General features: G+C 38.5%; 1 protein-coding gene across 1 annotated transcript; it reads right to left on the bottom strand.

The window, feature by feature from the left end:
* SHCBP1L (SHC binding and spindle associated 1 like) lies at positions 1-25,657 on the bottom strand. Its single transcript, XM_010336055.3, has 10 exons — positions 25,223-25,657; positions 23,982-24,131; positions 12,829-13,043; positions 11,960-12,046; positions 11,669-11,887; positions 9,869-9,974; positions 5,085-5,238; positions 3,516-3,766; positions 2,386-2,508; positions 1-374 (listed from the first exon to the last, which is right to left on the bottom strand). Exons 1-10 carry the CDS (start codon positions 25,622-25,624, stop codon positions 123-125), a joined length of 1,959 nt encoding a protein of 652 aa, XP_010334357.2. The 5' UTR covers positions 25,625-25,657; the 3' UTR covers positions 1-122.
* Between the last annotated feature and the right edge of the window lie 1,042 nt (positions 25,658-26,699).

Raw genomic sequence — 26,699 nt, 5'->3', positions numbered from 1 at the left:
GATATTTAAATATTTTTAATTAAGCTTTAAATTGAATTGAAACTACCATTTCAATGGGATATGAGAATCATTTATTAAACATATTTCTGAAATATAAAACTTTTAGTGTCAATCCAGATGCTTTAACTTGTGCCTATTCTGATATCCCCCTTTACATTTGCTTCTATCTTATTATTATTCATTTCCAGATTCAGGTTTTGCATTACTTTGAAGAGCATTTTATCATCTTTTTTATCTCCTGAAGCAGCCCTTTTGTTGAGAGCTTCTTCTGCTATAATAAAAAACTGTTCTGTTGGCTGAAGAATGCTTACTCCATAGCCTTTGTTGCTATAAATATGATTACTAGTCATCTTCAATTTGGGTGCTGGAAGAACCTGTTAAATTATTTGAGGAAATTAGTTTTTCAATAATTTTATTTAAAAAATGAAGTAATGAACATACAAAAAATAGCTTTGACTTTATTCTTAGATTAACAGATTTCTTCAAACAGCCGAGACTCTCAATTTTGAACAAGTGTTAAGTGCTATTTTCAGGACACCATCTAATGTATTAATAACTACAAAAGTAGTTAATAAGAAAATATTAAATGAAGTTTTCAATTAACTTTTATCAGTTATTGATAAAAGCAACTAATTCTGTATGGGGACACAGCCCATGAGGCTGACCTCATATAACATAATAAACATGAAAATAAATAATTTCAGATAATATGTGATGTGGAGAAAATAAGGTAATGTGATAGCATGACTGGGTGGGGAGATGTTGAACTAGAGTGTGCTTTTTAAAGGCTTCTTTGAAGAGGGACAATCACATTCAGATAGTAATAAGAATATCTATAGAAAGAGTGCTTCAGGTGAAGGTAACAGCCAAAACAAGGTTAATAATTTCTGGGAACACAAAGAAAGCCACTGTGGCTTGACATTGTAGAAGAAGAAAACTGGAAGGAAATGAAATTGGAGAAAGCAGGGCCCAGATCTTGTTAGATTTTATAAACCATGTTTATCAAATTTTAATTTAAGTATCAATCATCTGGGGAGCTTATTAAAGACCACAGTTTGTTCAAGAGGTCTGGTGTCAGGCAGTTCTAGCAAACTACCAGGTGATGCCAATGCTGCTGGTCCATGGCTCACACTTTGAGTAGCAGGAATATGACTTTTTTTTTTTTTTTTTTTTTTGAGATGGCATCTCACTCTGTCACCCAGGCTGGAGTACAGTGACACAATCTTGACTCACTGCAACCTCCACCTCCCGGGTTCAAGTGATTCTTCTGCCTCAGCTGCCCAAGTAGCTGGGACTACAGGTGTGTGCCACCATGCTTGGCTATTTTTTGTATTTTTAGTAGAGAGGGGGTTTCATCATATTGGCCAGGCTAGTCTCACGCTCCTGACCTCATGATCCACCCGCCTCAGCCTCCCAAAGTGCTGGGATGACAGGCGTGAGCCACCGCACCCAGCAGGAATATGATTCTTAAAGTGTGAGTTCAACCGGCAGTATCAGCATCACCTAGGAACTTACAAAACAAATTCTCAGGCTTTACCCTCCGACCCACTGAATCAGAAAGCACAGTGGGCCTCTGTAACAATGATTCTGACGCATGCTAACATTCGAGGACCACTGAAAAATTGAAAAATATTTAAGAACAGGAAAAAATGTTTTAAGATAAATCAAAGATTTTAAAACTGCTCCCATTCACCATTTGTACCTTATTTTCAATTATCTGACTTAGTGTCTAGAATAATACAGGGAGTGGGAGGCTACTAATAATATATAATACAATTCCTGCCCTTAGGTAATTTATAATCTATTTGAGGAGACAAAACGTACATTCACAAAACAGAGAATTAGAATGTTCTAGAAAAAAACTTCATTAACATGAAAGTTCATTAACTACACAAGTCTAGAAAGGGACTTAGAAAGATAGGATTTATAAAAGCAGAAAGGAATTAAAAGACATTTCACCTAGATATTATTGCTATTAATGTTTTAATTGGTTAGCTTAAATCATTTAACACAACTTTGAAAGTAAGACTTCAAATGCTCCTTAATATATTATTCTTAATTTGTTTTACTTGTTAAAGTAATTTGTAATACCAAAATGTATTACAGATCTGATCAATGAAAACTCTAAAATGTCTTTAAGAGAAAAATCTATGCAATTTATCACATTCAAGGTTATTTGCAAAGAATTTAAGTACCAATTATTAAATTATAAGGCTAAACTTATTTCCCATCAGCCATCATTTGACCATATTTTATTACTTGTACTATTCTTTTCAAAATCAATGATGATATTTAGAATAGCTTTCAAGACTAAAACTAGTATTTTAGTACTTATAATTAGTTACAATTCATATAACAATTCTACATCAAGAAATAAGAGAATACCTTCATATTAACTCCACCTAAGGTGCTTTTTGAACTGTCACTGGTTCTGAGGTTATTACAGTGATGAATTTCATTTCTTTCCAAAACGGCTATGCTTCCAGGATACAGTTCAACACCAGCACCCTGTAAATTAAAAGCAAATTAAACTATCTACAAAACAGATACAAAAACCCCTCTCCAAAATCTTCTTTAGACTTGAAAATTGTAATTATGTATTAGCAATGTAAACATTACATGAAAACACATGATAATGCAGGCAACTGTTAATTGTAAACATGATACTTAAAAATATTGAAAACGTAAATATCTGTTAGAGCATCATTAAACTTAGAAGGTTGAGGTCATATAATCCATTACCTTAATCTGCCACCCAAATGATTTTCTACAAGGGAGTCCAAAACCTCTTTAAGCAAATGTAAAAATTTACATCTCCTATAAATCCCATGTAATGCCACTAGAGTATATTTCCTCATTTTAGTGGAAATTTTAAAAATTCTTTTAAAAGGTGCTCCTGTTTTTCTATTTCCTTTAATCTTTTTTCTCATCCAATTCTCCAGTCCTTTAATAATCTGTGTGATTGTTATCTAAAGACTCAAGCTTTTAATTTTTATTTATTTATTGTAAAAGACAAGGTCTTGCTGGGTTGCCCAGGCTGCTCTCAAACTCCTAGGCTCAGGCGATCCTCCCACCTCAGCTCCCAAACTGCTGGGATTACAGAAATGAGCCACTGTGCTTGGCTTCAAGTTTTTTATGTCCTGATTATTCAGAAGCTGTCAGAACTAATCATAATACCTAACATCAATGTCTCATAACTTATATGTCTTATTTCTTTAAAAATAAAGTATCAAATAACTCACTCATGATTTGTGGTATAGCCACTGTTTTCCAGATTTAAAAAAAATCATGCTTATAAAACAAAGCTAAATATTCCTTACTTTGGACCTAGCATTTCATTTTTCCTAAGGTACTATGACACTCTTGTACTCATTTTGTTGATGTCTATCAGGTACTAAGTTTAATTAGAATTCCACTAAAAGATGAACAAATTGCTACCCTTTATTTGTATATTAAGATCACTCGAAGTTGTTATCTACAGTCATATAAAGAATACTTTTTAAAGAATGAAATACCTGGGCACCAGTTATTTCACTGTCTGTAATTGTCAAAGCAGCCCCTGTAAGAACACACACTCCTGTTCCTTCACATTTTAATATGCAGTTTTCTAGAGTCATGTGACCAGACTCCACCACCACGATACCATCAACCGTCCCTTGTTGTATCAAAGATAGATGCATTAGTTTCACATTGTCAGCTTTGGACACCACAAAACTGTCATGAGAAGGTTCAGAAGTAATCATAATTTCCTCTCTCTTTCCAACTCCTGATTCATAGGGATAAAAATACATTATATCAGTAATCTCCCATTTTAAAGCCCTTTTAGTCATTCAACAATACTTGCTATTACTAAAGCTTTTTCTTTTGTGTGTGTGTGTGTGTGTGTGTGCATTTTTTTTTTTTTTTGAAATGCAGATTCACTCTTGTTGCCCAGACTGAAGTACAATGGTGCCATCTTGGCTTACTGCAACCTCTGCCTCCCGGGTTCAAGCAATTCTGCCTCAGCCTCCCGAGGAGCTGGGATTCCACGCATGTGCCACCACACTCAGCTAATTTTGTATTTTTAGTAGAGATGGGGTTTCTCCATGTTGGAGAGGCTGGTCTGTAACTCCCAACCTCAGGTGATCTGCCCACCTCAGCCTCCCAAAGTGCTGGGATTACAGGAGTGAGCCACCACGCCCGGCCAGTGTGTGTGCATTTTTAGAGATGGGTCTTGCTATATTGCTCAGGCTAGTCTCAAACTCTTGGGCTCAAGTGATCCTCCTGCCCCAGCCTCCTGAGTAAGTTGGGACTACAGGTACATAGCGCAGTGCCCAGTTTCACATATTTTTAACAAATAATATAAAGTAGATACATAACTATAGTGTAATCTTTTTCTTTTTTTTTTTCTTTTTTCAAGATGATCTTGCACTGTCACCCAGGCTGGAGTGCTGTGACTCGATCACGGCCCATTGAAACCTGACCTCAAGTGATTGTCCTACCTCAGCCTTACAATTAACTGGGGCTAAAAGTGTGTGCCACCACATCCAGCTAATTTTTGAATTTTTTGCAGAGATAGGGTTTCACTATGTTGTCCAGGCTGGTCTCAAACTCGTGGGCTCTAAGCAATCCACCTGCCTCAGCGTCCCAAAGTGCTGGGATTATAGGCTATAGGCACCATGTCTAGCCTTTGTTGTTGTTGGTTAGACCATGAGAATACTCTTACTTCAAAGTAAAAAAGCCGGAAAGTTTCTAAATATGTTCAAGACCTAAAAGAAATTTAGTAAATTCTGAGTTTCTACTTCTGTTAGCCTTTTTGAGAAAATGATGAGCATATTTTAATACAGCTTTACATCTGGGTTTTCTTAGTAAAGTGATATGAAAAGCAGTAAAGATAGATAAGAAAAAAGTGGTTTTGGTAAAAATATAAATGGAGCTAATAGGAAATATGATGAACATGTCTTAATTATAAAAGGAACATAAAGTATTTTTGTAAAACATAAATTCTATTGTAATTTCTAATAATTCCATGAAGGATGTTTAGAATACCCAATTTGTGCAGTATACATTGTTATAAAAAAACTACAAAGGATGTCCTGGCTAACCCTTTATAATGATGTCATCTGTCAACAAAGCAAGATTTGCAGCTTGATAGACTCCTGGAAAAATTATTACTGTATCTCCACTATAACAATTATCCAAAGCCAAATCCAAATCATCATGCTGTTGGAGAAGTGTGTCCGAAGATAAATCCTTTACCTGAAAAGAAATAAAACACTTGCACTTTCAATAACAGGTTAAACTGAAACATGCCATTTAGTCAGTTACTTACCGGACAAGTGCTCCTCACAAAAGACTTATCATTTATTAAAGACTAGCACTTATTAAATGCTCAAAGTATCAGTTCCTCGATTAATGTTGGAATACAATTTTTCTTTACAGTTGTTCATAATTTTATAACTATTAAATATGGGGTATTAGCTATGTGTCATATTTTGAACTTTACATATTACCTCCTTAAGCCTTGCAATAGTTCCTTGACATAAGTAGTATTATCCCTGCTGTAAGGTTAAGGAAATTGAAGCTTGACAAGATTAAAGGAATTGTCAAAATTAGTAGTGAAGCCAAGCTTTAGATCCAGGTCAATATAATACCAGACCTGATGCTCTGCCCTATGTATCCCTTTGTTTTCTTTAACTCAAAATGACTCTCCAATTTTAGTTAACCAACAAAATTCTGTTCTTTTTTAAGGCAGAGTTTCACTCTTGTCTTGGCGCCCAGGCTGGTGCTCGATCTCAGTTCACTGCACCTCTCCCTCCCAGGTTCAAGCGATTCTCTTGCCTCAGCCTCCTGAGTAGTTGGGATTACAGGCACCCGCAACCATGCCTGGCTAATTTTTGTATTTTTAGTAGAAACGGGGTTCCGCCATGTTAGCCAGGCTGGTCTCAAACTCCTGACCTCAGGTGATCCACCTGCCGCGGCCTCCCAAAGTGCTGGGATTACAGGTATGAGCCACCGCACATGGCCCCCAAATCAACAAAATTCTATATATCAAAGATTCTAGAATATGCATTGGGAGTAGAAAGGAGGAGATAACTTCATTATTAGTGTCATAAAGGCTAAAGGGCTTTTATTTATTTATTTTGAGACAGAGTCTAATTCTGTCACCCAGGCAGGAGTGCAGTGGCATGATTATGGCTCACTGCAGCCTCCACCTCCCAGGATCAAGCGATCCTCCCACCTCAGCCTCCTGAGTAGCTGGGACTATAGGCACACATTGCCCTGCCTGGATAATTTTTGTATTTTTTGTAGGGTAGGGTTTTGCTATATTGTACAGGCTGATCTCAAACTCGTGAGCTCAAGCGATTGCCCACCTTGGCCTTCCGAAGTGCTGGAATTTCAGGTGGTAGCCACCATGCCCAGCAGTGTGAAGGACTTTTAAAATATAAATCCACATATAAAATTCGGAAATATATTCTGAAAAATGCCTATTATTCTTTCATTCCAATGAGAATGGCATTATCATGCACTTATCTTTCTTCTTATTATATTATTATTATTTTGAGATGGAGTCTTGCTCTGTCACCTAGGCTGGAGTACAATGGCACAATCATGGCTCACTGCAACCTCCTAGGTTCAAATGATTCTTCTGCCTCAGCCTCCCAAGTAGCTGGGACCACAGGCGTAGGCCACCACACACAGCTAACTTTTGTATTTTTAGCAGAGACGGGGTTTTACCATGTTGGCCAGGAAGCTGGTCTCAAACTCCTGACCTCAGGTGATCCACCCGCCTCGGCCTCCCAAAGTGTTGGGATTACAGGCGTGAGCCACTGTGCTTGGCTGTACCACTTTTTAATAAGAAAATAAGGCTGGGTGTGGTGGCTAATCCCTGTAATCCCAGCATTTTGGGAGGCTGAGGCAGGCCAATCACTTGAGGTCAGGAATTCAAGACCAGGCTCACCAACATGGAGAAACCCCATCCCTATTAAAAATACAAAATTAGCTAGGTGTGGTGGCCCATGCCTGTAATCCTAGCTGCTCAGGAGGCCGAGACAGGAGAATTGCTTGAACCCAGGAAGCGGAGGTTTCGGTGAGCTGAGATTGCACCACTGCACTTCAGCCTGGGCAACAAGAGCAAAACCCTATATTAAAAAACAAAAAAACAAAAAAAAAATGGCACTTGTTATTAAAAACATGAAAAAAGAAAGCGTAACAAAAATGGAAAAATTAACTTGTAAATTCTTAACTAAAGAAAACCTTCGCCGGGCGCAGTGGCTGAAGCCTGTAATCCCAGCACTTTGGGAGCCCAAGGCGGGTGGATCACGAGGTCGAAAGATCGAGACCATCCTGGTCAACATGGTGAAACCCCATCTCTACTAAAAATACAAAAAAACTAGCTGGGCGTGGTGGCGCATGCCTGTAATCCCAGCTACTTAGGAGGCTGAGACAGGAGAGTTGCCTGAGCGCCACTGCACTCCAGCCTGGGTAACAAGAGCGAAACTCCGTCTCAAAAAAAAAAAAAAAAAAAAGAAAACCTTCATTTATATAGATATTTCCCTTTAGTGTATTTCCCATGCGTATATTCATTTATTCAAATGTCAACTGAGCATACCATACATTGTATATACTTTTGAATTCTGATTTTGTCATTATATCCCTGTCTTTGCTATTGTAAATAGCACGTCAAAGACTACTTTTTCTTTTTTTCTATTTTTTTGCTTCCTCAGGTTGAACAAAGACTAAAAACTCATGTATCAGATATATTACAACTTGTATTACGAATTCCTCAGTTTTATTTAGATGCTTTATGAGTTTTCAACATCATGAAAATACTATAACAAATCTTTATGTACATCTCTAGTTATGTATTTAGGAAACATTAATAGACAGGAAATCAAAGGTACAGACATTTTAAGTCTCTTTGCAAAATTCCTCTCCAGTAAAGCTTAATCAATTAAAACTTGGGTTAGGAATGCTGGTTTTGTTATAAACAAACCAATATGGGATCAAAAAAAATTTGTACAATGTTTGCCACTTTAATAGACAAAACTCCTTTCCACCTCACTTACATTTCCATTTATTTGGTAAACGAGAGTGAACACTTTTTCTAGATATATGGAAAATTCCTATAAACCTTACTAGATCAGCACCTACAAATTCATTTGTGCAGGTATTACATACATTGGTGGCAGAAGGATATTACAAGGATTACCGCTGTAAATAAATAATTTTTAAGAACTCTGAAACTCTCCACACTTACAGTTTTCTTATTCACTGAAACAAGAAACACAGGAGAGAGAGAAATAGTGTGATAGAGAAAGACAATGAGTTTAGTTTAGGTGCCAATAAATTTGAAGTGCCCATCGAGTCACTAGGTAGAGGTATCCAGTAGACTAGGGATATAGGGTCTAGAATATAGGACCTTATAGTTAAAAACAAGGGTAAATATAAAGGAAGTATTACTGTATTTTTGGATTGTGACTCCTTTTTTTCTTTCCTACCTAATTTAAGATACCAATGCCTAAAACAATAATTATAAATCCATGCTAATAGGGAAACAATGTATAAAGATGTAATTTGTAACAAAAACAACATAAAGGAGGGATGGAGCTGTATGTTATTAAAGAAAAGTTGGTATCAATTCAAACTCAATTATTATAAATGTAGGATGTGAGGCTGGGCAAGGTTGCTCATGCCTGTAATCCCAGCACTTTGGAAGGCCAAGGCAGGTGGATCACAAGGTCAGGAGTTAGAGACCAGCCTGGCCAAGATGGTGAAACACCGTCTCTTCTAAAAATACAAAAATTGCTGGGCATGGTAGCAGGCACCTGTAATCCCAGCTACTTGGAAGGCTGAGGCAGGAGAATCGCTTGAACCCGGGAGGCAGAGTTTGCAGTGAGCAGAGCTTGCATTACTGCACTCTAGACTGGGTGACAGAGCAAGGCTCCATCTCAAAAAAAAAGAAAATAGAATATGAACTATAGTTCCCTTGATAATCACCAAGAATATAACTAAAAAATATGCACAAAAGGAAATGTAGAGTAAATTAAAATGATACACTGAAAAACAATCATCAAACACAAAAGGAGGGTACTGAAAACACTGCATAACATAAAACAAATATCACCTGTAGGAAAAAAAGTAGCCAATGGCAGAAGTCCTTCCTTATCAGTAACCACCTTAAATGTAAATGGATTAAGATTACCAATTTTAGGCTGGGCGCGGTGGCTCAAGCCTGTAATCCCAGCACTTTGGGAGGCCGAGGCGGGTGGATCACGAGGTCGAGAGATCGAGACCATCCTGGTCAACATGGTGAAACCCCGTCTCTACTAAAAATACAAAAAATTAGCTGGGCATCGTGGCGTGTGCCTGTAATCCCAGCTACTCAGGAGGCTGAGGCAGGAGAATTGCCTGAACCCAGGAGGTGGAGGTTGCGGTGAGCCGAGATCGCGCCATTGCACTCCAGCCTGGGTAACAAGAGCGAAACTCCATCTCAAAAAAAAAAAAAAAAAAAAAAAAAAAAGATTACCAATTTTAAAAGACTGGTAAAAAAGGATAAAGAAAAACACTGAAATTTTCAAGTGTGTGAAGAAGGAAGACTGTGGATCTGCATCAACATTTTATGTCCCCTAAATGTAGCCTTTCTCACATTTATGTCGTATCATCATCATACCAACTAACATAGTACCTGGCAACAAGGTTAGTACTCAGTAAATAGCTGTCATCATTTATTTATTTAGTATCTATTATATGGCAATAACTGAGCTGGAAGTAGTTGAGAAAATAAGGCATTAATGATTAGACAAGGACTCTACCCTCAGGGAGCTTCTTTTCTGATTACACACAGCTAATACTTAAATAACAAATAAGAATACAGTTTATTTCTTACCATTTCAGTAGTCATCACTTTCACTACGATATGTGTTATAGTCTTTCCAAATTCTCTTTTTCCTTTCCTACGCCTCAGAATTCTTGGAAAGAAAGGTCCATGAACTCTATAGTTGAAAAGATTTAGTTGTAATTAAATTAACATGAAAAAGCCTGACCCTGTCCTTACTCAGTAAATAAAAACTTGGTACTAAGCATCTTTGAGAAATAGTTTTCATTAATTATAAGTGTCTTGAGAGCAATAAGCAACTTGAAAGCAATGTAATGATTCAGCTCTTTTCGACAACTGCGTGTTTAAACCCTTAAAACTCTAAAATATTTTCATTTTAATGAACAGTACCTGGAAATCTGCAAGCAACCCACTATAACCATTACCTCAGCCATTTTAACCTTCCAATACAGTAAAAAAAACTACCTGGTGGTACTTTCATAATCCATTGAGTTGTAGACTCACACAAAGATGGGTTATGTCTGTGATAGTATGGCAAAAGAACGTTTTCGAATATGCCTAATTTTAGATACTATGCTCAATTAACACATTATTTTGTTTCATTTTTGTTTTCTTTTTGCTTTTTTACCCCATTTAATGATATTCTGTTATAAGCAACATTATTTTGTTTCAAAGGATGTGATCTCCATAAAATAGTTGGCTACTGGCCTCCCAGCAGAACAATTTCAGCTTCTCTCCTAGTTGTTTTTATATTGTTTGCTATTCAGCTCTTCTAATTAGTTCTTTCTCTTCTTCCTGCTTTTGTGTTTCCTGTTTCCTGTCTCTATCATTTAAATGTTTCCAACAGAAAGTCAGAATAAAAATGTCAGTATAATTGTCATCTTTTATCATTACTGTCAGTCAAAAGGGATACTCTTTTTCCAGTAGATATGGATTTACCAGTAATCTCTTTAGTATAATATTTTGCCAATTAACCTAGGTATAATCTTTTGCATTCTCTGAAGCACTTTTATTGCTTTATGCAAAGAGGATGTGGCTTTAGTGTGTGTGTATATATACACACACACTATATATATAATATATATATTTATATATATTTAGTGTATATATATATAATAAATATATTTATATATATTTAGTATATATATATAGCATATATACTATATATATACAGTAGAAATATATATACACCAGGTTATACTATATATATATAGTATATAGGTTATACTATATATATACTATATATATTTTATATATATATATATACTATATATATTTTTTATATATATATTATATATATATTTTTTTATATATATACTATATATATATTATATATATATATATACATATATAGTTAGGCCATGCAAGTATATATATAGTTATATAGTTATAACTATAAATATACTTACATGGCCTAACTATATAACCATATATATACTTATATGGCCTGTCTTTGTGCTTCTTTTAAAACCTGTTCTGTAGACAGACTCTGTCTGTGTCTTGCTACTTTTTAGCTATAATCCAGTCAGCTTATTTACTTCACATATTCTATATAGTGGAGGTCTACCTGTTCCTTTCTTATGCTGTAGCCAAAATCATTAAGAGTTAAAATGAAAGATAAGGAAAGAATTGGATTACTGAATTCTTTTGGTGAAAAAAAATCATCAGTGAATTCAGTTAATATAAACATAATTTCCCAATACTGATAGTTTTACCCTGTGCTTACCTCATAAATTAGACATCTAATTTTATACTTCACTTTAATCAGAACATATATCACAAATTAAGTGCTATGATAAAGTAATAGCCATGTAAACTTTTGCTTCTATTTAAAATAGAGCAAATTATTACCGGAGGCGTAAATCTTCCCACATTTTCAATAATCCACAGAGCATGGCTATCTCATAGTATTTTTTCCAGCATTCAACAGCCTCTGCTGCAGATGGATCTTCTTTAATATTGCTTTGATACTCAATGAGCTCGACACGTTTGTTTTTATACTTCTCCAAAGTTTTTTTAAAACGTTGTGCAACAGGACCAGGTATTGTTCCATCCTGCATATCACACCACCTGAAAAGTATCAATGTAATTATAACGTTTATTTTTTCTAATGTGTGGTGTAAATTTCTAAACTATACTTACAAATTAATTCTTTCTTCAATAAGTGCAGTATAATTCTCACAACTTTCTTCATCATCCCAGTCTCTCCAAAGAAAGTCATAAAAAAACCTATGATAAACCAAAGTAAGATGACAGTAATCAAAAACAGACACTACTGATTTAGAGTTAAAAAGATATTCTGATGTCAGAATTCTCTACGTCAATCTTTAATCTTAAGAAAAATATTTTAAAATGACCTTTGAGTGAACTAAAATAAAAGGTAAAACTTTAAAAATTAGATGATTTGCATTCTGTTTCAGGTTACTATAAATGAGATAATGTTTCTGGAAGTGAGATTGTAAAATTCAGTTTCTAAATTTCATAGATTTTGGCTACTACTTGCTCAACAAATAAATAATATGTACAATACTATCAAATTTGTATGGGAGGAAAACATTAGAAAAACAAAAACATGCCAGAAAACATTCTGTATTTTGTTTGTGGAAAGCTTCCCTCAAATTGTATCAACTTATAAAAAGTAATCATAATGTGAATGATGATATGTAGTATTTATAATGCTGTTAGATGTGAGAAATGCTAATGTATTCATTAATATGGTTAAATATGAATACAAGTTAATGTTACTTATTTGAAGAATTCTTTCAAATTTGATTTTTGTAAAATGCAAGATCAAAAAATTGCAAACTTTTCATTACCCATATATGTTTCTGTAAGGAAATGTTTTTACTAAAAGTTACAAATACGATATATTAATTTAAAATTGACAAATTTAATCCAGTAGTGAGTAAAAATTAAATCAGTAAATACTTATAAAGTGATTATATGAACAAAACTTTCACATCGACTTTTGAATACGATAATTTAACTTCCAAAAGTAAAGGCCCTAATACCTGACAACTTCCAAGGCCAAAGCAATATCATGTATGTCAGTATCTTGTCCCTCAACAGGATACACTTCCAAAAGAGGCACACTGTGTTCCAGTTCCTCCAAAATCTCATCAACCAAATACCTTGGAATATTTGCAATGTTAGAAGAAAGGGGCTCAGCGACAGAAACAGTAACTTTGAAACGAGCTGATGAGTCTTGGTACGGTTCACAAGTTACCTAAGATAAATATCATAAGAGATGCAGTTATAAATATCAGTAAACCACAGAAGTTTACTGATAAGAGAGAGATTTTGAGCATGAGCTGACTCTCAGTCACTGGCTAATAAAGGACTTGCAATTTGAACCCAGAGTGTGACGCTTCTTCCATAACTCGCTCAGTCACAACAATTATAGATCAATATTAAATATACTATGAATAGTTTTTCAAACCCTACTTTTTAAACACATTTTTTTAGTTTCATGGAAGGAATTCTGTATCTCCTACATTATTTGTTTCTAAGATTGAGTTGCCAGACTTTGAGATTTCATAAAACAGTGTGTGTATATATGTTTATATATACGTATTTAAGCCAGGGTCTTATTGTGTTGGTCAAGCTAGTGTGCAGTGGTTATTCACAGGTTTAGTAATCACTGCACACTCATCCTCGAATTCCTGGGCTCAAGTGTCCTCTTACCTCAGCCTCCTGAGGACCTGGGACTACAGGCACATGCCACTGTGCCCAGCTAATATTATAAAAAAAATTCTTGGACAAATTTTGCCATAAAAGCATGTTTAAAAAAAAAAAAAGCCCTGCTATCTGTATTACATCATTGGCATCACTGGTAAAAGAATGACTATTCAAACATTACAAAAACAAAAAAGCAGAAAGGACATAAAGAGTAAATTTCTCAAGTTGATTGAGCTTCATGAACAACATGCTATATTGTGTTTACTCTTCTTATTTCACCATAGTATGGTGATACTTCCCTGCACTTGTCTGAAAATCAGTGTATGAGAACCAAAGTTGATAATAGTTTTTACATTTTTTAATAAATTATATTACATATTAATGCAAATTTTAAAATGTTGGCCCATGCCGGGCACAGTGGCTCACGCCTGTAATCCCAGCACTTTGGGAGGCCGAGGCAGGTGGATCATGAGGTCAGGAAATCGAGACCATCCTGGCCAACATGCTGTTATCACTTTGCCATTATCTCAGGAATTCCCTTTGTTTTTCTTGTATGTTGTGGTTTCTCTGCATTTTGAATCTAATGTCTTCATACTTCTTGATTTATTCCTTTGACTGTAGATGACATCCATTAACTTCCTAAGAAAGGGTACATTGCACATAACTTTTGAGACCTCACACACTTGAAAATGTCTTTTTCTACTCTTAACGTATAGGGTTACTAGGTATAAAATTGTACAATAGAATATCACTTTCCCTAAAATTTTTAAAAATATATTTTCATAGCTTTTAAAACTAGGAATTACTACTGAAAAGTCTGGGCTGGGTATGGTGGCTTATACCTGTAATCCCAGCACTTTAGGAGGCTGAGGTGGGAGAATCTCTTGAGGCCAGGAGTTCCAGACCAGCCTGGCAAACATAGTGAAACCCATCTCTACTAAAAATGCAAAAATTAGGCCGGGCGCGGTGGCTCAAGCCTGTAATCCCAGCACTTTGGGAGGCCGAGGCGGGTGGATCACGAGGTCGAGAGATCGAGACCATCCTGGTAAACATGGTGAAACCCTATCTCCACTAAAAATACAAAAAATTAGCTGGGCATGGTGGCACGTGCCTGTAATCCCAGCTACTTGGGAGGCTGAGGCAGGAGAATTGCCTGAACCCAGGAGGCGGAGGTTGCGGTGAGCCAAGATTGCGCCATTGCACTCCAGCCTGGGTAACAAGAGCGAAACTCCATCTCAAAAAAATAAATTAGCTGGATGTGGCAGCGCATGCCTGTGGTCCCAGCTACTCGGGATGATGAGGCACAAGAATTGCTTAAGGCTGGGAAGCAAAGGCTGCAGTAAGCCAAGATTGCACCACTGCACTCCAGCCTGGGTAACATAGCAAGACTATGTCTAAAAAAAGAAAAGTCTGATGTATAATGCCATTCTGCCTCTTGATTCTTTATATAAACTATCTTTTTTTTCCTCTCTGGAATATTATTGAACCTTCTCTTTGGCCCCAGTGTTCCCAAATTTCACTATGTGCTGGACACGAAGTGGCCCCTTTCACTCTAGAAATTTATGTCCTTTGGGCCTGAGAAACTTTCACAATTTGACAACTTGCTTTCTTCCGTTCTTGGCACCAACCTCTACCCCACTCTCTCTTCTCCCTTCCTTTTCTCTCCTCCTCATCTCCTCTTCACTGGTTGATCTGCCCAGGCTCTTTCTGTTGTAAGTCAGTATCATTAGGTCTTTTTTTTTTTTTACATATGATCATACAAAAATCTTTCAAATCTCATTCCTGGAGGGATATGCCTTAGCTGCCTGTGTTCTAGAAGCACAGATGGGGGGTAAGATACAGGATCCCAACATTCAGTATCAGTAAATTTCCATGTAATTCCCATCTTCCCAATTGGAGTACTCCCACCCTTAGCCACCCTTCTTAAGTTGGCTTCTTAAATCTGTAGACTTATATCTTTTGAAAAATTTGGTAAATTTTTTGCAATTATTTGAATATTTTTCAGCCCTCCTTCTTTCTTCTCTCTTTCTGGAACTCTGAAGACATGAATATGAGGTCTTTTGTTATAGTCCAGCATGTTCATGAGGGTCTGTCTTTTTAAGTCTATTTTCTTTATGGTGTTATGATTTGATAATTTCTATTTTTCTATCTTCAAGTAAAATAATTTTCATGTCTTCATTCTATTGTTTTGTTGTTACTCTTCTACACATGTTGCTGTTTCCAGGTTGTTAGCTCTTCTAGTACCCCACCTAGAATATATGGTGCAAAGAAAAGGCCAGGTGGCTGAGCACAGTGGCTTATATCTGTAATCCCAGCACTTTGGGAGGCTGAGGTGGGTGGATCACCTGAGGTCAGGAGTTCGAGACCAGCCTGGCCAACATGGTGAAACCCCATCTCTAAAAAAAATACAAAAATTAGCTAGGCTTGGTGGTGGGTACCTGTAATCCCACCTAACTGAAAGACTGAAGCAGAAAAATCACTTGAACCCAGGAGGCAGAGGTTGTAGCGAGCCAAGATCGCACGATTGCACTCCAGCGTGGGTGACAAGAGCAAAATTCTGTCTCAAAAAAAAAAAAAAAAAAAAGAAAGAAAGAAAGAAAAGAAAAGCCCAGAAAACTTACTACCTTATTGTTCCTTGGGTCATGAGGTCCCTAGCCAATCTGCCTCCCTAGCCAATCTGCCTTCTCTCCACTTTTCAGAGCTGTATACTTGTTTTATAGATGCAATCCAGGGATTTTAGTTGTACTTAATGGGAGGAGTCGGGGGGAAAGTATGCCTACCCCATCTTCCTAGAAGTGCCTGTCCTTTTGAGCAGTTCTTCTTTCTTAGCTCCACTTTCAACCTCATTTCCAGAGTTCTGAGTACAGTCAATTCCTGAGTACTTAAGGTTATACAGTATAAATCAGAGTTGTTTTTATTTGTTTGTTTTGGGATTTCCCTACTGCCTGCCACCTTAGGATTCAACTTTCTTAGTGCTACAGAATCAGTTGCCACTTATTTATCTGATTTACATCTTCTAAATTTTGTTGCTATTTTCTCCTTTCCTATTTTTCTTTGTCCCTGGTTACTTTTTTTTTTTTTTTTTTTTAAGAGACAGAGTTTCGCTCTTGTTACCCAGGCTGGAGTGCAATGGCACGATCTCGGCTCACCACAACCTCCGCCTCCTGGGTTCAGGCAATTCTCCTGCCTCAGCCTCCTGAGTAGCTGGGATTACAGGCAGGAGCCACCATGCCCAGCTATTTTTTTGTATTTTTAGTAGAGACGGGGTTTCACTATGTTGACCAGGATGGTCTCAATCCCTTGACCTCGTGATCCACCCGCCTCAGCCTCCCAAAGTGCTGGGATTACAGGCGTGAGCCACCGCGCCCGGCCTGGTTACCTTTTTAAAAATTCCTTTGCTTTCATTTTGGTGGAGAACTCTGGGAACAAAAAGAAGATCCTACAAGTTTTCAAAGAGGAAAAAAATATATAGGTATTATCAAAGGATTGATGATATTGTCTTCTCAACCAGCAATTCTGGAAGCATGAAGACAATGAAATAATAGTTTCCAAATTCTGAGCATGAAACGAAATCTAGAATTCATATAACCAACCTATCAAATAAATATTCATGTACTGTACAGGCATTTTTTTTTTTTTTTTTTTTTGAGACGGAGTTTCACTTTTGTTACCCAGGCTGGAGTGCAATGGGGCGATCTTGGCTCACCGCAACCTCCGCCTCCTGGGTTCAGGCAATTCTCCTGCCTCAGCCTCCTGAGTAGCTGGAATTACAGGCAGGAGCCACCATGCCCAGCTAATTTTTTGTATTTTTAGTAGAGACGGGGTTTCACCATGTTGACTAGGATGGTCTCGATCTCTCGACCTCGTGATCCACCCGCCTCGGCCTCCCAAAGTGCTGGGATTACAGGCTTGAGCCACCGCGCCCGGCGCTTTTTTTTTTTTTTTTGAGACGGAGTTTTGCTCTTGTTACCCAGGCTGGAGTGCAATGGCGCGATCTCCGCTCACCGCAACCTCCGCCTCCTGGGCTCAGGCAATTCTCCTGCCTCAGCCTCCTGTGTACAGGCATTTTAAGACATATAAGATCCCAATAATTTTATCTTCTTTGTGGCTATTCTTATAAAGCTGTTAGAATAAGTTCCTTGGCCAAAACGAGAGAATAAACCAACAAGGAAAAAGGAAGGCAGGGAATTTGGAAAATTCATTATTTGCACAGGAGAATGAAGAAAAGAATTCTTAGGATGATGATGATGAGAGATCCTAGGAGAACAGCTGTCTTAGTCTGTTTTCTGTTGCTATGACTGAAGACTTAAGATTTGGTAATTCATAAAAAAAGAAATTTACTTCTTTCAGGGCCTTTCTGCTGGTGGGGAGTCTGTGCTGAGTCCTGAGGCAGGAACTCCATGCCAAATTGGCTTTTATAACAGACTCACTCTACTCTTGTGACAACAAACCCACTCACATGATAACCCTTTAAACCATTAACCTATTAATCCATAAATGGATTAATCCATTTTATATGGTTTGGCTGTGTCCCCTGTCAAATTTCATCTTGAATTGTAGCTCCCATAATTACCACATGTTCTGGGAGGGATCTGGTGGAAGATAATAGAAACGTGGGGACAGGTCTTTCCAGTGCTATTCTTGTGATACTGAATAAGTCTCATGAGATCTGATGGTTTTATAAAGGGGAGTTTCCCTATCCAAGTTTTCTGTCTTCACTTGTCTGCTGCCATGTGAGATGTGCCTTTCACCTTCTGCCATGATTGTGAGGCTTCCCCAGACATATGGAACTGTGAGTCCATTAAACGTCTTTCTTTTGTAAATTGCCCAGTCTCAGGTATACCTTTATCAGCAGTGTGAAAATGGAATAATACACCATTCATAAGAGCAGAGCCCTCATGTTCCAATCACCTCTTAAAGGACCTACCTCTTACTACTGTTACACTGGGGATTAAGTTTCAACATGAGTTTTGAAAGGGAAAAACATTCAAACCATAGCAACGGCCATCTAGCAGGTCTAGCGATCACCAATCCAGATTGTAGATCATAAGGATGCAAGAGATAACTACCTCTTTAAGAAGACAAACTGATATATTTGAACATATTAAGAAGATTTGCATAACTGGGGGAGATTTTTGAGATAATCTATTGATAAATACATAGATAACTCAACACAATGAAAAATAAGGTTATTAATAACTCTGGGATTTTTTTTAATATCCAGAAAATGAAAATTAATCATAATATACTACATGGTTATCCATCCATGAAGTGTCTACATATTCATAATAAGGTAAACTGTGAGTATTCAGTCAAATGAAAATTCCTATATAAGTATTTTGGGAAGATGGAAGTATGTGGAAAATACAGTTACAAGGTAGAACAGGAAATGGTAATAGTGACGGTGTATATGAAAGAGGTAAATTCCCATTTTCCACAGTGGGAACCTATATGTAAAACTTAAAATGGAGAAATCAAAAAGTACTAATATAAGCATATTACTTGGACATAAGGAATTAATACTACTATAATTAATTTAACTTGCTGAAATTGGCTGCACCTGGAAAATAGAAATGTCAGCAGAAGGTGGATAAGGTTTGGGTCACTGCAGCTTTTCATAACAAAAATAACTCTATTTGATTCTATAAACTATGTGCGTTTTTTATAAAACTTAGAAAATATTTAACCACAAATGGGTAGACAGAAGGTTAGAAAGTTGAGACATTTAATATATTTTGGGGGGCCTTATAAGGAAATAAAGAAGAGAAACAGGTTGTAGCTTAAGATAAGGTAAGGGTTCAAGCAGTTAAAGATGTGAATTTAAATGCCTTACACTTTTGCTCAGCAAGTAAGTTATGGATCATAACAAAATGAGTAGGTAGAACAGGCTTCAGTACAAAGGAGTCTACTAATGAAACTGCGAAAATGGAAAGAACCATCGTGGAAATAACCATGATGCAAGATGTGTTGAGAGCAGCTCAAAGTGACTATTTGCCTCTTCAGAAATATGATACAGTAGAATGAGGAAAATAGCCAGATTCTGGAATCCACTAAGAGTTTCTTAAACCTCTCCAAATCAAAGACTCTCTAAGCCTCATCAAGAAATATAAACAAAATTCCAAAGCATGTAGACAAAAAATTGGGGGAAGGGTAATAGGTACTTACAAAAAAGCCTGCTGATGGTGACTATTACACACTGTTTGTAAAAAAAATTAATATCACCACTGTTAACCTTTTGCTTTTTATCTTCCAGTTTCAGTCCTATTTACATAATTCACATAGTAGTTAGATCATACTGCATATCTAGTTTGTATCTTACATTTCATTTTATATTATATAATAAGCATTTTCTGAGTCATTACCAGATTTCTTAAATATTGGTTTTATATCTACATAATATTCTATCTTGTGGATAATCTTTTATATGACCAGCAACCAATTACTAAACTTTTATGATATTCTCAATTTTTTTTTGAAACAGCGTCTCACCCTGTCACCTAGGCTGGAGTGCAATGGCACAATCTCGGCTCACTGCAACCTCCATCTTGTTCTGCATTTCTACACTTGGATCTTAGGCAAAAGGCCAAGAAGCAATGTTCTTCTACATTTCTGATTTTCATAGAAGAAATTTCCAGAAATAAAGTTCTAGGTTAAAGTTCTTGCTATACGTTGCCAAACCGCTTTGTACAGAAGTTATAACAAAGTTTTCTTAATTTTTGGACTGTTTTGTAACCAGAATTAAAGGTATGCTAGATTTCCTTCCAATCAAGTATAGTTGACCCTTGAACAACACAGATTCCAACTGGATGGGTCCATTCATATGCGTATTTTCTTCTGCCTTTGCCACCCTAGAGACAATAGGACAAACTCTTCCTCCTCAGCCCATTCGGCATGAAGACAACAAAAATGAAGATCTTTATGATGATCTACTTCTATATAATGAATAGTAAATATATTTTTCTCTTTCTTACGATTTTTCTTTTATGAGACAGGGTCTTGCTCTCAAATTTCTGGGCTCAAATGATCCTCTCCCCTCCATGTAGATAGGATTATAGGTGTGCACCACCACCCAGCTCATTTAAAAATTTTTAGTAGAGATAAGGCCTTGCTATTTGCCCAGGCTGGTCTCAAAGTCCTGACTTCAAGCAATTCTCCTGCCTAGGGTTCCCAAAGTGATGGGACTACAGGTATGAACCCCTGTGCCCTGCCTTTACAATTTTCTTAATAACATTTCCTTTTCTCTAGTTTATTTTATAGTAAGAATACAATGTTTATAATATTTATGACATACAAAATATGTGTTAATCAACCGTACATGTTATCAGTAAGACTTCCAGTTAACAGTTGGCTATTAGTTAAGTATCTGGGAAGTCAAAAGTTAGACATGGATTTTTGACTGTGCAGGGCCCTGCATTTTTCAAGAGTCAACTGCATTGTGTTTCTAAGTTTTTTGTTTGTTGGTTGGTTATTGTATGAATTCATGCTAGGAAGAATAATGGCCTCCAAAGATGTCCATGCCCTAATCCTTGGAATCTGTGAATGTTACCTTACGTGGCAAAATGGACCTCATAGACGTGATTACAATTAAAGACTGAAATGTGGAGGTTATCTTGGATTACCCAGTTGGGCCCATTCTAATCGTGATTCAATTAAAAGGGGGTCACCTTTTTAGCCTGTTATGAACCAGAAAGATGCAATGTGAGAAGTACACTGAAGACAGAGGAAGAGGGCCACAAGATACAGAATTCAGGCTGCTTCTAGAGGCTAAAAAAGGCAAGGAATCAGATTCTCACCTACAGCCTCCACAAAGGTATGCAGTCTTGCATACACTTTAATTTTAGCTCAGTTAGGCCCATAGCAGACTTCTGATCTACAGAGTTGTAAGATAATAAATGTGTATTGTTTGAGCCACCAAATGTGGTAATTTGCTGTGGTATTAATAGAAAACTAATACAGCATCTAAAGAAAAAGAGATTGGGGGTTCATTGGAATAAATTGTGACTACAGAACAAAGAGCATTATATAGCATTTTTAATACTTCAGTTGAAGTGAGACTAAAGAAGCAGAGTCCCTGTAATCCCAGCACTTTGGGAGGCCAAGGCGGGTAGATCACGAGGTCAAGAGATCGAGACCATCCTGGTCAACATGGTGAAACCCCGTCTCTACTAAAAATACAAAAAATTAGCTGGGCATGGTGGTGCGTGCCTGTAATCCCAGCTACTCAGGAGGCTGAGGCAGGAGAATTGCCTGAACCCAGGAGGCGGAGGTTGCGGTGAGCCGAGATCGTGCCATTGCACTCCAGCCTGGGTAACAAGAGCGAAACTCCGTCTCAAAGAGGAAAAAAAAAAAAAGAAGCAGAGTCAGAGAAAACAACAATATGATTGTGGAACACTATCTTTAGAGGTCCCAAGAGCTACTCTCACTTGTTTATCTGTCACAAAATAATTATAATCTGCCAATATACTACTCTGCTTTTTCCTCTGTTCTCATGTTTCATCCTGTCTTTCTAACATTTAAAGGAGATTACTAGCCCCTATAGAATTCTAAAGTAGCGGGGAGAGATTAAATAATCTATGTACTGCAAGTAAAACCTTAAAAATTGATAGAACTTTTAGGTAATCTAATCCACTGAGTTTCCATGAAAGTTTAGAGCTCTTGAAAAGTTTTATGGAGTATCGGGGCTATGGGGTATTGAGAGAGATGCTAAGACACCATCATTCATTTCAATCAGAAATGTTTTGCTTTAATGTTAAGCTTCCACATAAAACTTGATTGAAGAAAACCCCACAAACTTATATTGCTAAAAAAAAAAAAAAAAATACAGCCAGATGAAAATCACTTTTAACCAGATGAAAAAAAAATCCAGAGAAGTTGTGAAAGATCTAGGCAAAGCTACTCAAAGTCTGAAGATGAGCAAACCTCTAAGAAACAGAGTACTACTGGTCAGGTATGGTGGCTCCACCTGTATGTAGTCCCAGGACTTTGGGAGGCTGAGGTGGGTGGAACACTTGAGATCAGGAGTTCGAGACCAGCCTGGCCAACATAGTAAAATCCCATTTTTACTAAGAATAGAAAAATTAGCCAGGTGTGGTGGTGTGCACCTGAGGACCCAGCTACTTAGGAGGCTGAGGTTGGAAGATTGCTTGAAACCAGGAGGCAGAGGTTGCAGTGAGCTGAGATTGTACCACTGCACTCCAGCCTGGGCAACAGAGTGAGACCTTGTCAAAAAAAAAAAAAAAAGAAAAGAAAAAAAGAAAAAAGAAAGGAAAACAGAATATTACTGAAAAAAAAAATTACATTTCTTTTCTTTCCTCATCTAAACTGAGCTTCATAATTCAGATAAACGAAGATTAAAGGAAAAAGGGAAAAAGAAGGCCCAAGTTTGTTAAAGACTAAATTGCTAGTTTTATAAGAAATGCACAAAGACGAATAAAGTCTTATTGAAAAATAGATTATTGAAAAATTAGCTAATCCCAAGAATCTTTTACATTCCTTTTGTAATCTCTATGACTGCAAATATGATATTCTTTTTTTTTTTTTTTTTTTTTTTTTAAGATGGGGTCTCACAGTGTTGCCCAGGCTCACTGCAACCTCTACCTCCCAGGCTCAAGCGATCCTCCCACCTCAGCCTCCTGAGTACCTGGGACCACAGGTTGTGTGCCTGTTTTTTTTTTTTTTAGAGACAGGGTTTTGCCATGGTGCTCAGGCTGGTCATGAGCCACTGCACCTGGGCACCACGCTTTATCTGTAAAACTGGCACTAACTTTTCTGTAGAAGACATATTTTTTAATTGTTTTCAAGTAGTATATAACATAATGAGTTACAAACATAAGATTTTCTTGTGACCAAAAATACAGATTTAAATTACCTATCTGGGGCAAGGGTATCACTTGTGATTATAAATGTTAATTTCTATACAAGGATAATTGACGTGTAATGGAACCAAACATGCCACAGTGTTTAGCCTACAGTCTAACAAAGAAAAATCTTATCAGACAAAAGGCTTGGAAGATATTATACTAGAAAGGTACTTTTCAAAACAAAAAAAATTCATGTTTTGCCAATAGTTTTCTGATCCATTTCTTTTTCTTTCCTCATCTGAACTAAGCTTCATAATTCAGATAAATGAAGATTTAAAAAAAAAAGAGAAAAAGAAGGCTCAAATTTGTTAAAGACTAAATTGCTAATTTTATAAGAAATGCATTTTTGTTATTTTTACATTATTTGAGCAAAAACTAGGCTAATGAGTATTGTCTGATACTACTGGATCCCATTTAATGATAATGGTTTACAAGCACTAATGTTCTCTTTACCTTTTTACACTATTTTCTCAGAAACTTAAAACGGAAGTAATATGTGTCAACTTTTTTTTTTCAGGAGCAGCACCTGAAATGTGTCAACTTTTGTGGATAAGTCTACAAAGTCACATTTTAGCCTTTAAAAGAACTGATTCAAAAAGAACAAAGATCAAATAAAATTTATTTACCTCAACCAGTATTCCAACAAAAGGGATAGAAGCTTCTTCATATTTCACAAAAAATACATCGGGATTAGTCTTCCACACTCCAAGCCATTTGTCTTTCAGCTTTAATTTTTCTGATAGGTATTTGCCCATCACCTCATCAGCATCTTCTGCCTAACAAGAGAAAAAAATACATATCTATGTATAAATATATACAGTTATAGATTTTCAACTTTTTTAAAACTAATTCCTATTTTAAAATGGAAACAATGTAGCCTTAAATAATGAATGACCTAGAAAATTACAAATTTTAACGGAAACACATCTAGTGGAAAACATCATCAACAAAAAATTAAACTTAAAAGATCTATTCACTCGAGTAATTCATAGATAAGACAGCTAGTTACCGTGTCTTAAAGTAATTTTTAACTTTTTATAAATATCCCCATAATCAAGATGCATGTACACAAATTCTGCTGCAACTTAAAAAACCAGCTTAGAAACACTAAATATTTGCTCTATTCCGTTTTAACAGGTATGTATTTTCTATTCAAAATAACATGCCGCATCGTGGACTGCTGCGTGGGAACTACTCTTTTCCTTTTTCTTTTTCTTTTTTTTTTTTTTTTTTGGAGATGGAGTCTGGTTCTGTGGCCCAGGCTGGATGCAGTGGCGCGATCTCGGCTCACTGCAATCTCTGCTCCCAGGTTCAAGAGATTCTCCTGCCTCAGCCTCCCGAGTAGCTGCGATTACAGGCACGCACCACCATGCCCAGCTAATTTTTCTATTTTTAGTAGAGAGGGGGTTTCACCATGTTGGCCAGGATGGTCTCGAACTCTTCACCTTGTGATCCGCCCGCCTCGGCCTCCCAAAGTGCTGGCATTACAGGCTTGAGCCACCGCGCCCGTCCTTAAAAGTAATTTCTAGTATTCTAGCGTAAAAGGCAAGGCTGGGTGATCTGACTCACGTTTGGACACCAAGTGTTAAAGAAAGCTGCAAAGACTCACGCCTGCACCATCATAAGGTCCGCGTCTGTTCGTTTTTTAGGAGCTCTTAGAAAACCCTCTCGGGCCGTCCCGTTAACGGACGAATTCTGTCGGAAACTCCAACCTTAAACCCTCTACGGCACCTCGAACAAGGTGAGTCTCTACGCACGGTGACGCCATTAGAGTTTCTGAAACGCAGGCTCCCGTCGCGCCCGCGGGCCCGCCCCCCCGGGAGGGTGGCCCCGGACCGTCCGTGCGCCGCGTCCCGGACCTCCTCACCTTACAGTCCTGCAGCACTTGGTCGCAGTACAGCGCCACCTTCTCTTTCCGCCACATCCTCCTCACGCGGGACACGCAGATGGGGGGCAGGGGCTGCGCCTCCTCCTCGTCCTCGGGCACCGACAGCAGGGCCTCCTCCTCCTCCTCGGCCGCCTCTCCCGGGTCCGCGGCCTGCGCCGCCGGCAGGCGCTGGAGCCGCCACCTGGCCGCCTCCCGGCCCGCTTTCCCCTTCACCGGGCGAGGCGAGGCCACCACCGACCGCACCGTGACCGCGGTGCTCTTCAGTGTGGTCTCGGCCGCCGTGTCCGCGGGGACGGCGGAAGCAGCCCCGCCGCCTCGCCTTCCGGGGCTGATGGTGTCGACTGAGTCCGCCGGCGCCGAGGCACCGGAGCCGGACGCCATCTCCTCAGCAGCCGGAGCGCCGGCGCGGCCGTTGGCCGCTTTTCCCGCTCCCGGCCGCACTGGCCAATAGGCGCGCTGCGCTTCAAGCCCAACGAGCGGCGGCTCGAGGGGGTTCCTCCTGGCGGGGTGCTGCGGCTCGGGTAGGAATGTGGGGCGCGGCCCAGGGCTGGGGGGTGGGGCCTGACGGCGGGGCGCGGGGTGCTGTGGAGGCGGTCGGGGTGCAGAGGGGCGCGGCTCAGAGCGACGTGGGACGGGGCGGGGCGCCTGGGCCCAGGACAGGGGTGGGGGGCCGGGGGAACCCCCGCCGGGGGCTGCCCCGACGCACAGGCTCTAAGCCCAGCCCTCCCACTGCCCCAGGGGAGGTTTCCTTAGGGTCCTCATACGTTTCGGGGTGATGACGAGTCACCCTCCAGATCATCAGGACCTAAAACTGCTCCACCGACCACTCCACACACGTATAATGGCACAAACAAAGCCTGAAAGAAAATTTATTGTCATACTGGGAGGTGACACTCACTGGAACCCTCTGGTTCCTACTAGAGGAAACTCTGCTGACAAATCCAGCAACGTGGGTTTCCCGCCCAGCCCCCGCCTATTACGGGGTTCCCCAAATAAGATTTCTTTTTTTTTTTTTTTTTTTTTTTTTTTGAGACGGAGTTTCGCTCTTGTTACCCAGGCTGGAGTGCAATGGCGCGATCTCGGCTCACCGCAACCTCCGCCTCCTGGGTTCAGGCAATTCTCCTGCCTCAGCCTCCCGAGTAGCTGGGATTACAGGCACGTGCCACCATGCCCAGCTAATTTTTTGTATTTTTAGTAGAGACAGGGTTTCACCATGTTGACCAGGATGGTCTCGATCTCTTGACCTCGTGATCCACCCGCCTCGGCCTCCCAAAGTGCTGGGATTACAGGCTTGAGCCACCGCGCCCGGCCAAATAAGATTTCTTTAACGTTCTAAACAGGGGTCTCGCTTTTCGCCAAGATGTGGTAGTATCAGACCAGTTAGTCTGTTTTCTTGTCTCTGGTGCTATTCAGAATTCTCACATAAAACATGATGTTACCTAACTGTTAAAACGGG

This window comes from Saimiri boliviensis, chromosome 19, assembly GCF_048565385.1.
Source record: "Saimiri boliviensis isolate mSaiBol1 chromosome 19, mSaiBol1.pri, whole genome shotgun sequence".
Lineage (NCBI taxonomy): Eukaryota > Metazoa > Chordata > Mammalia > Primates > Cebidae > Saimiri > Saimiri boliviensis.
This window is presented reverse-complemented; position numbering and strand designations above follow the sequence as displayed.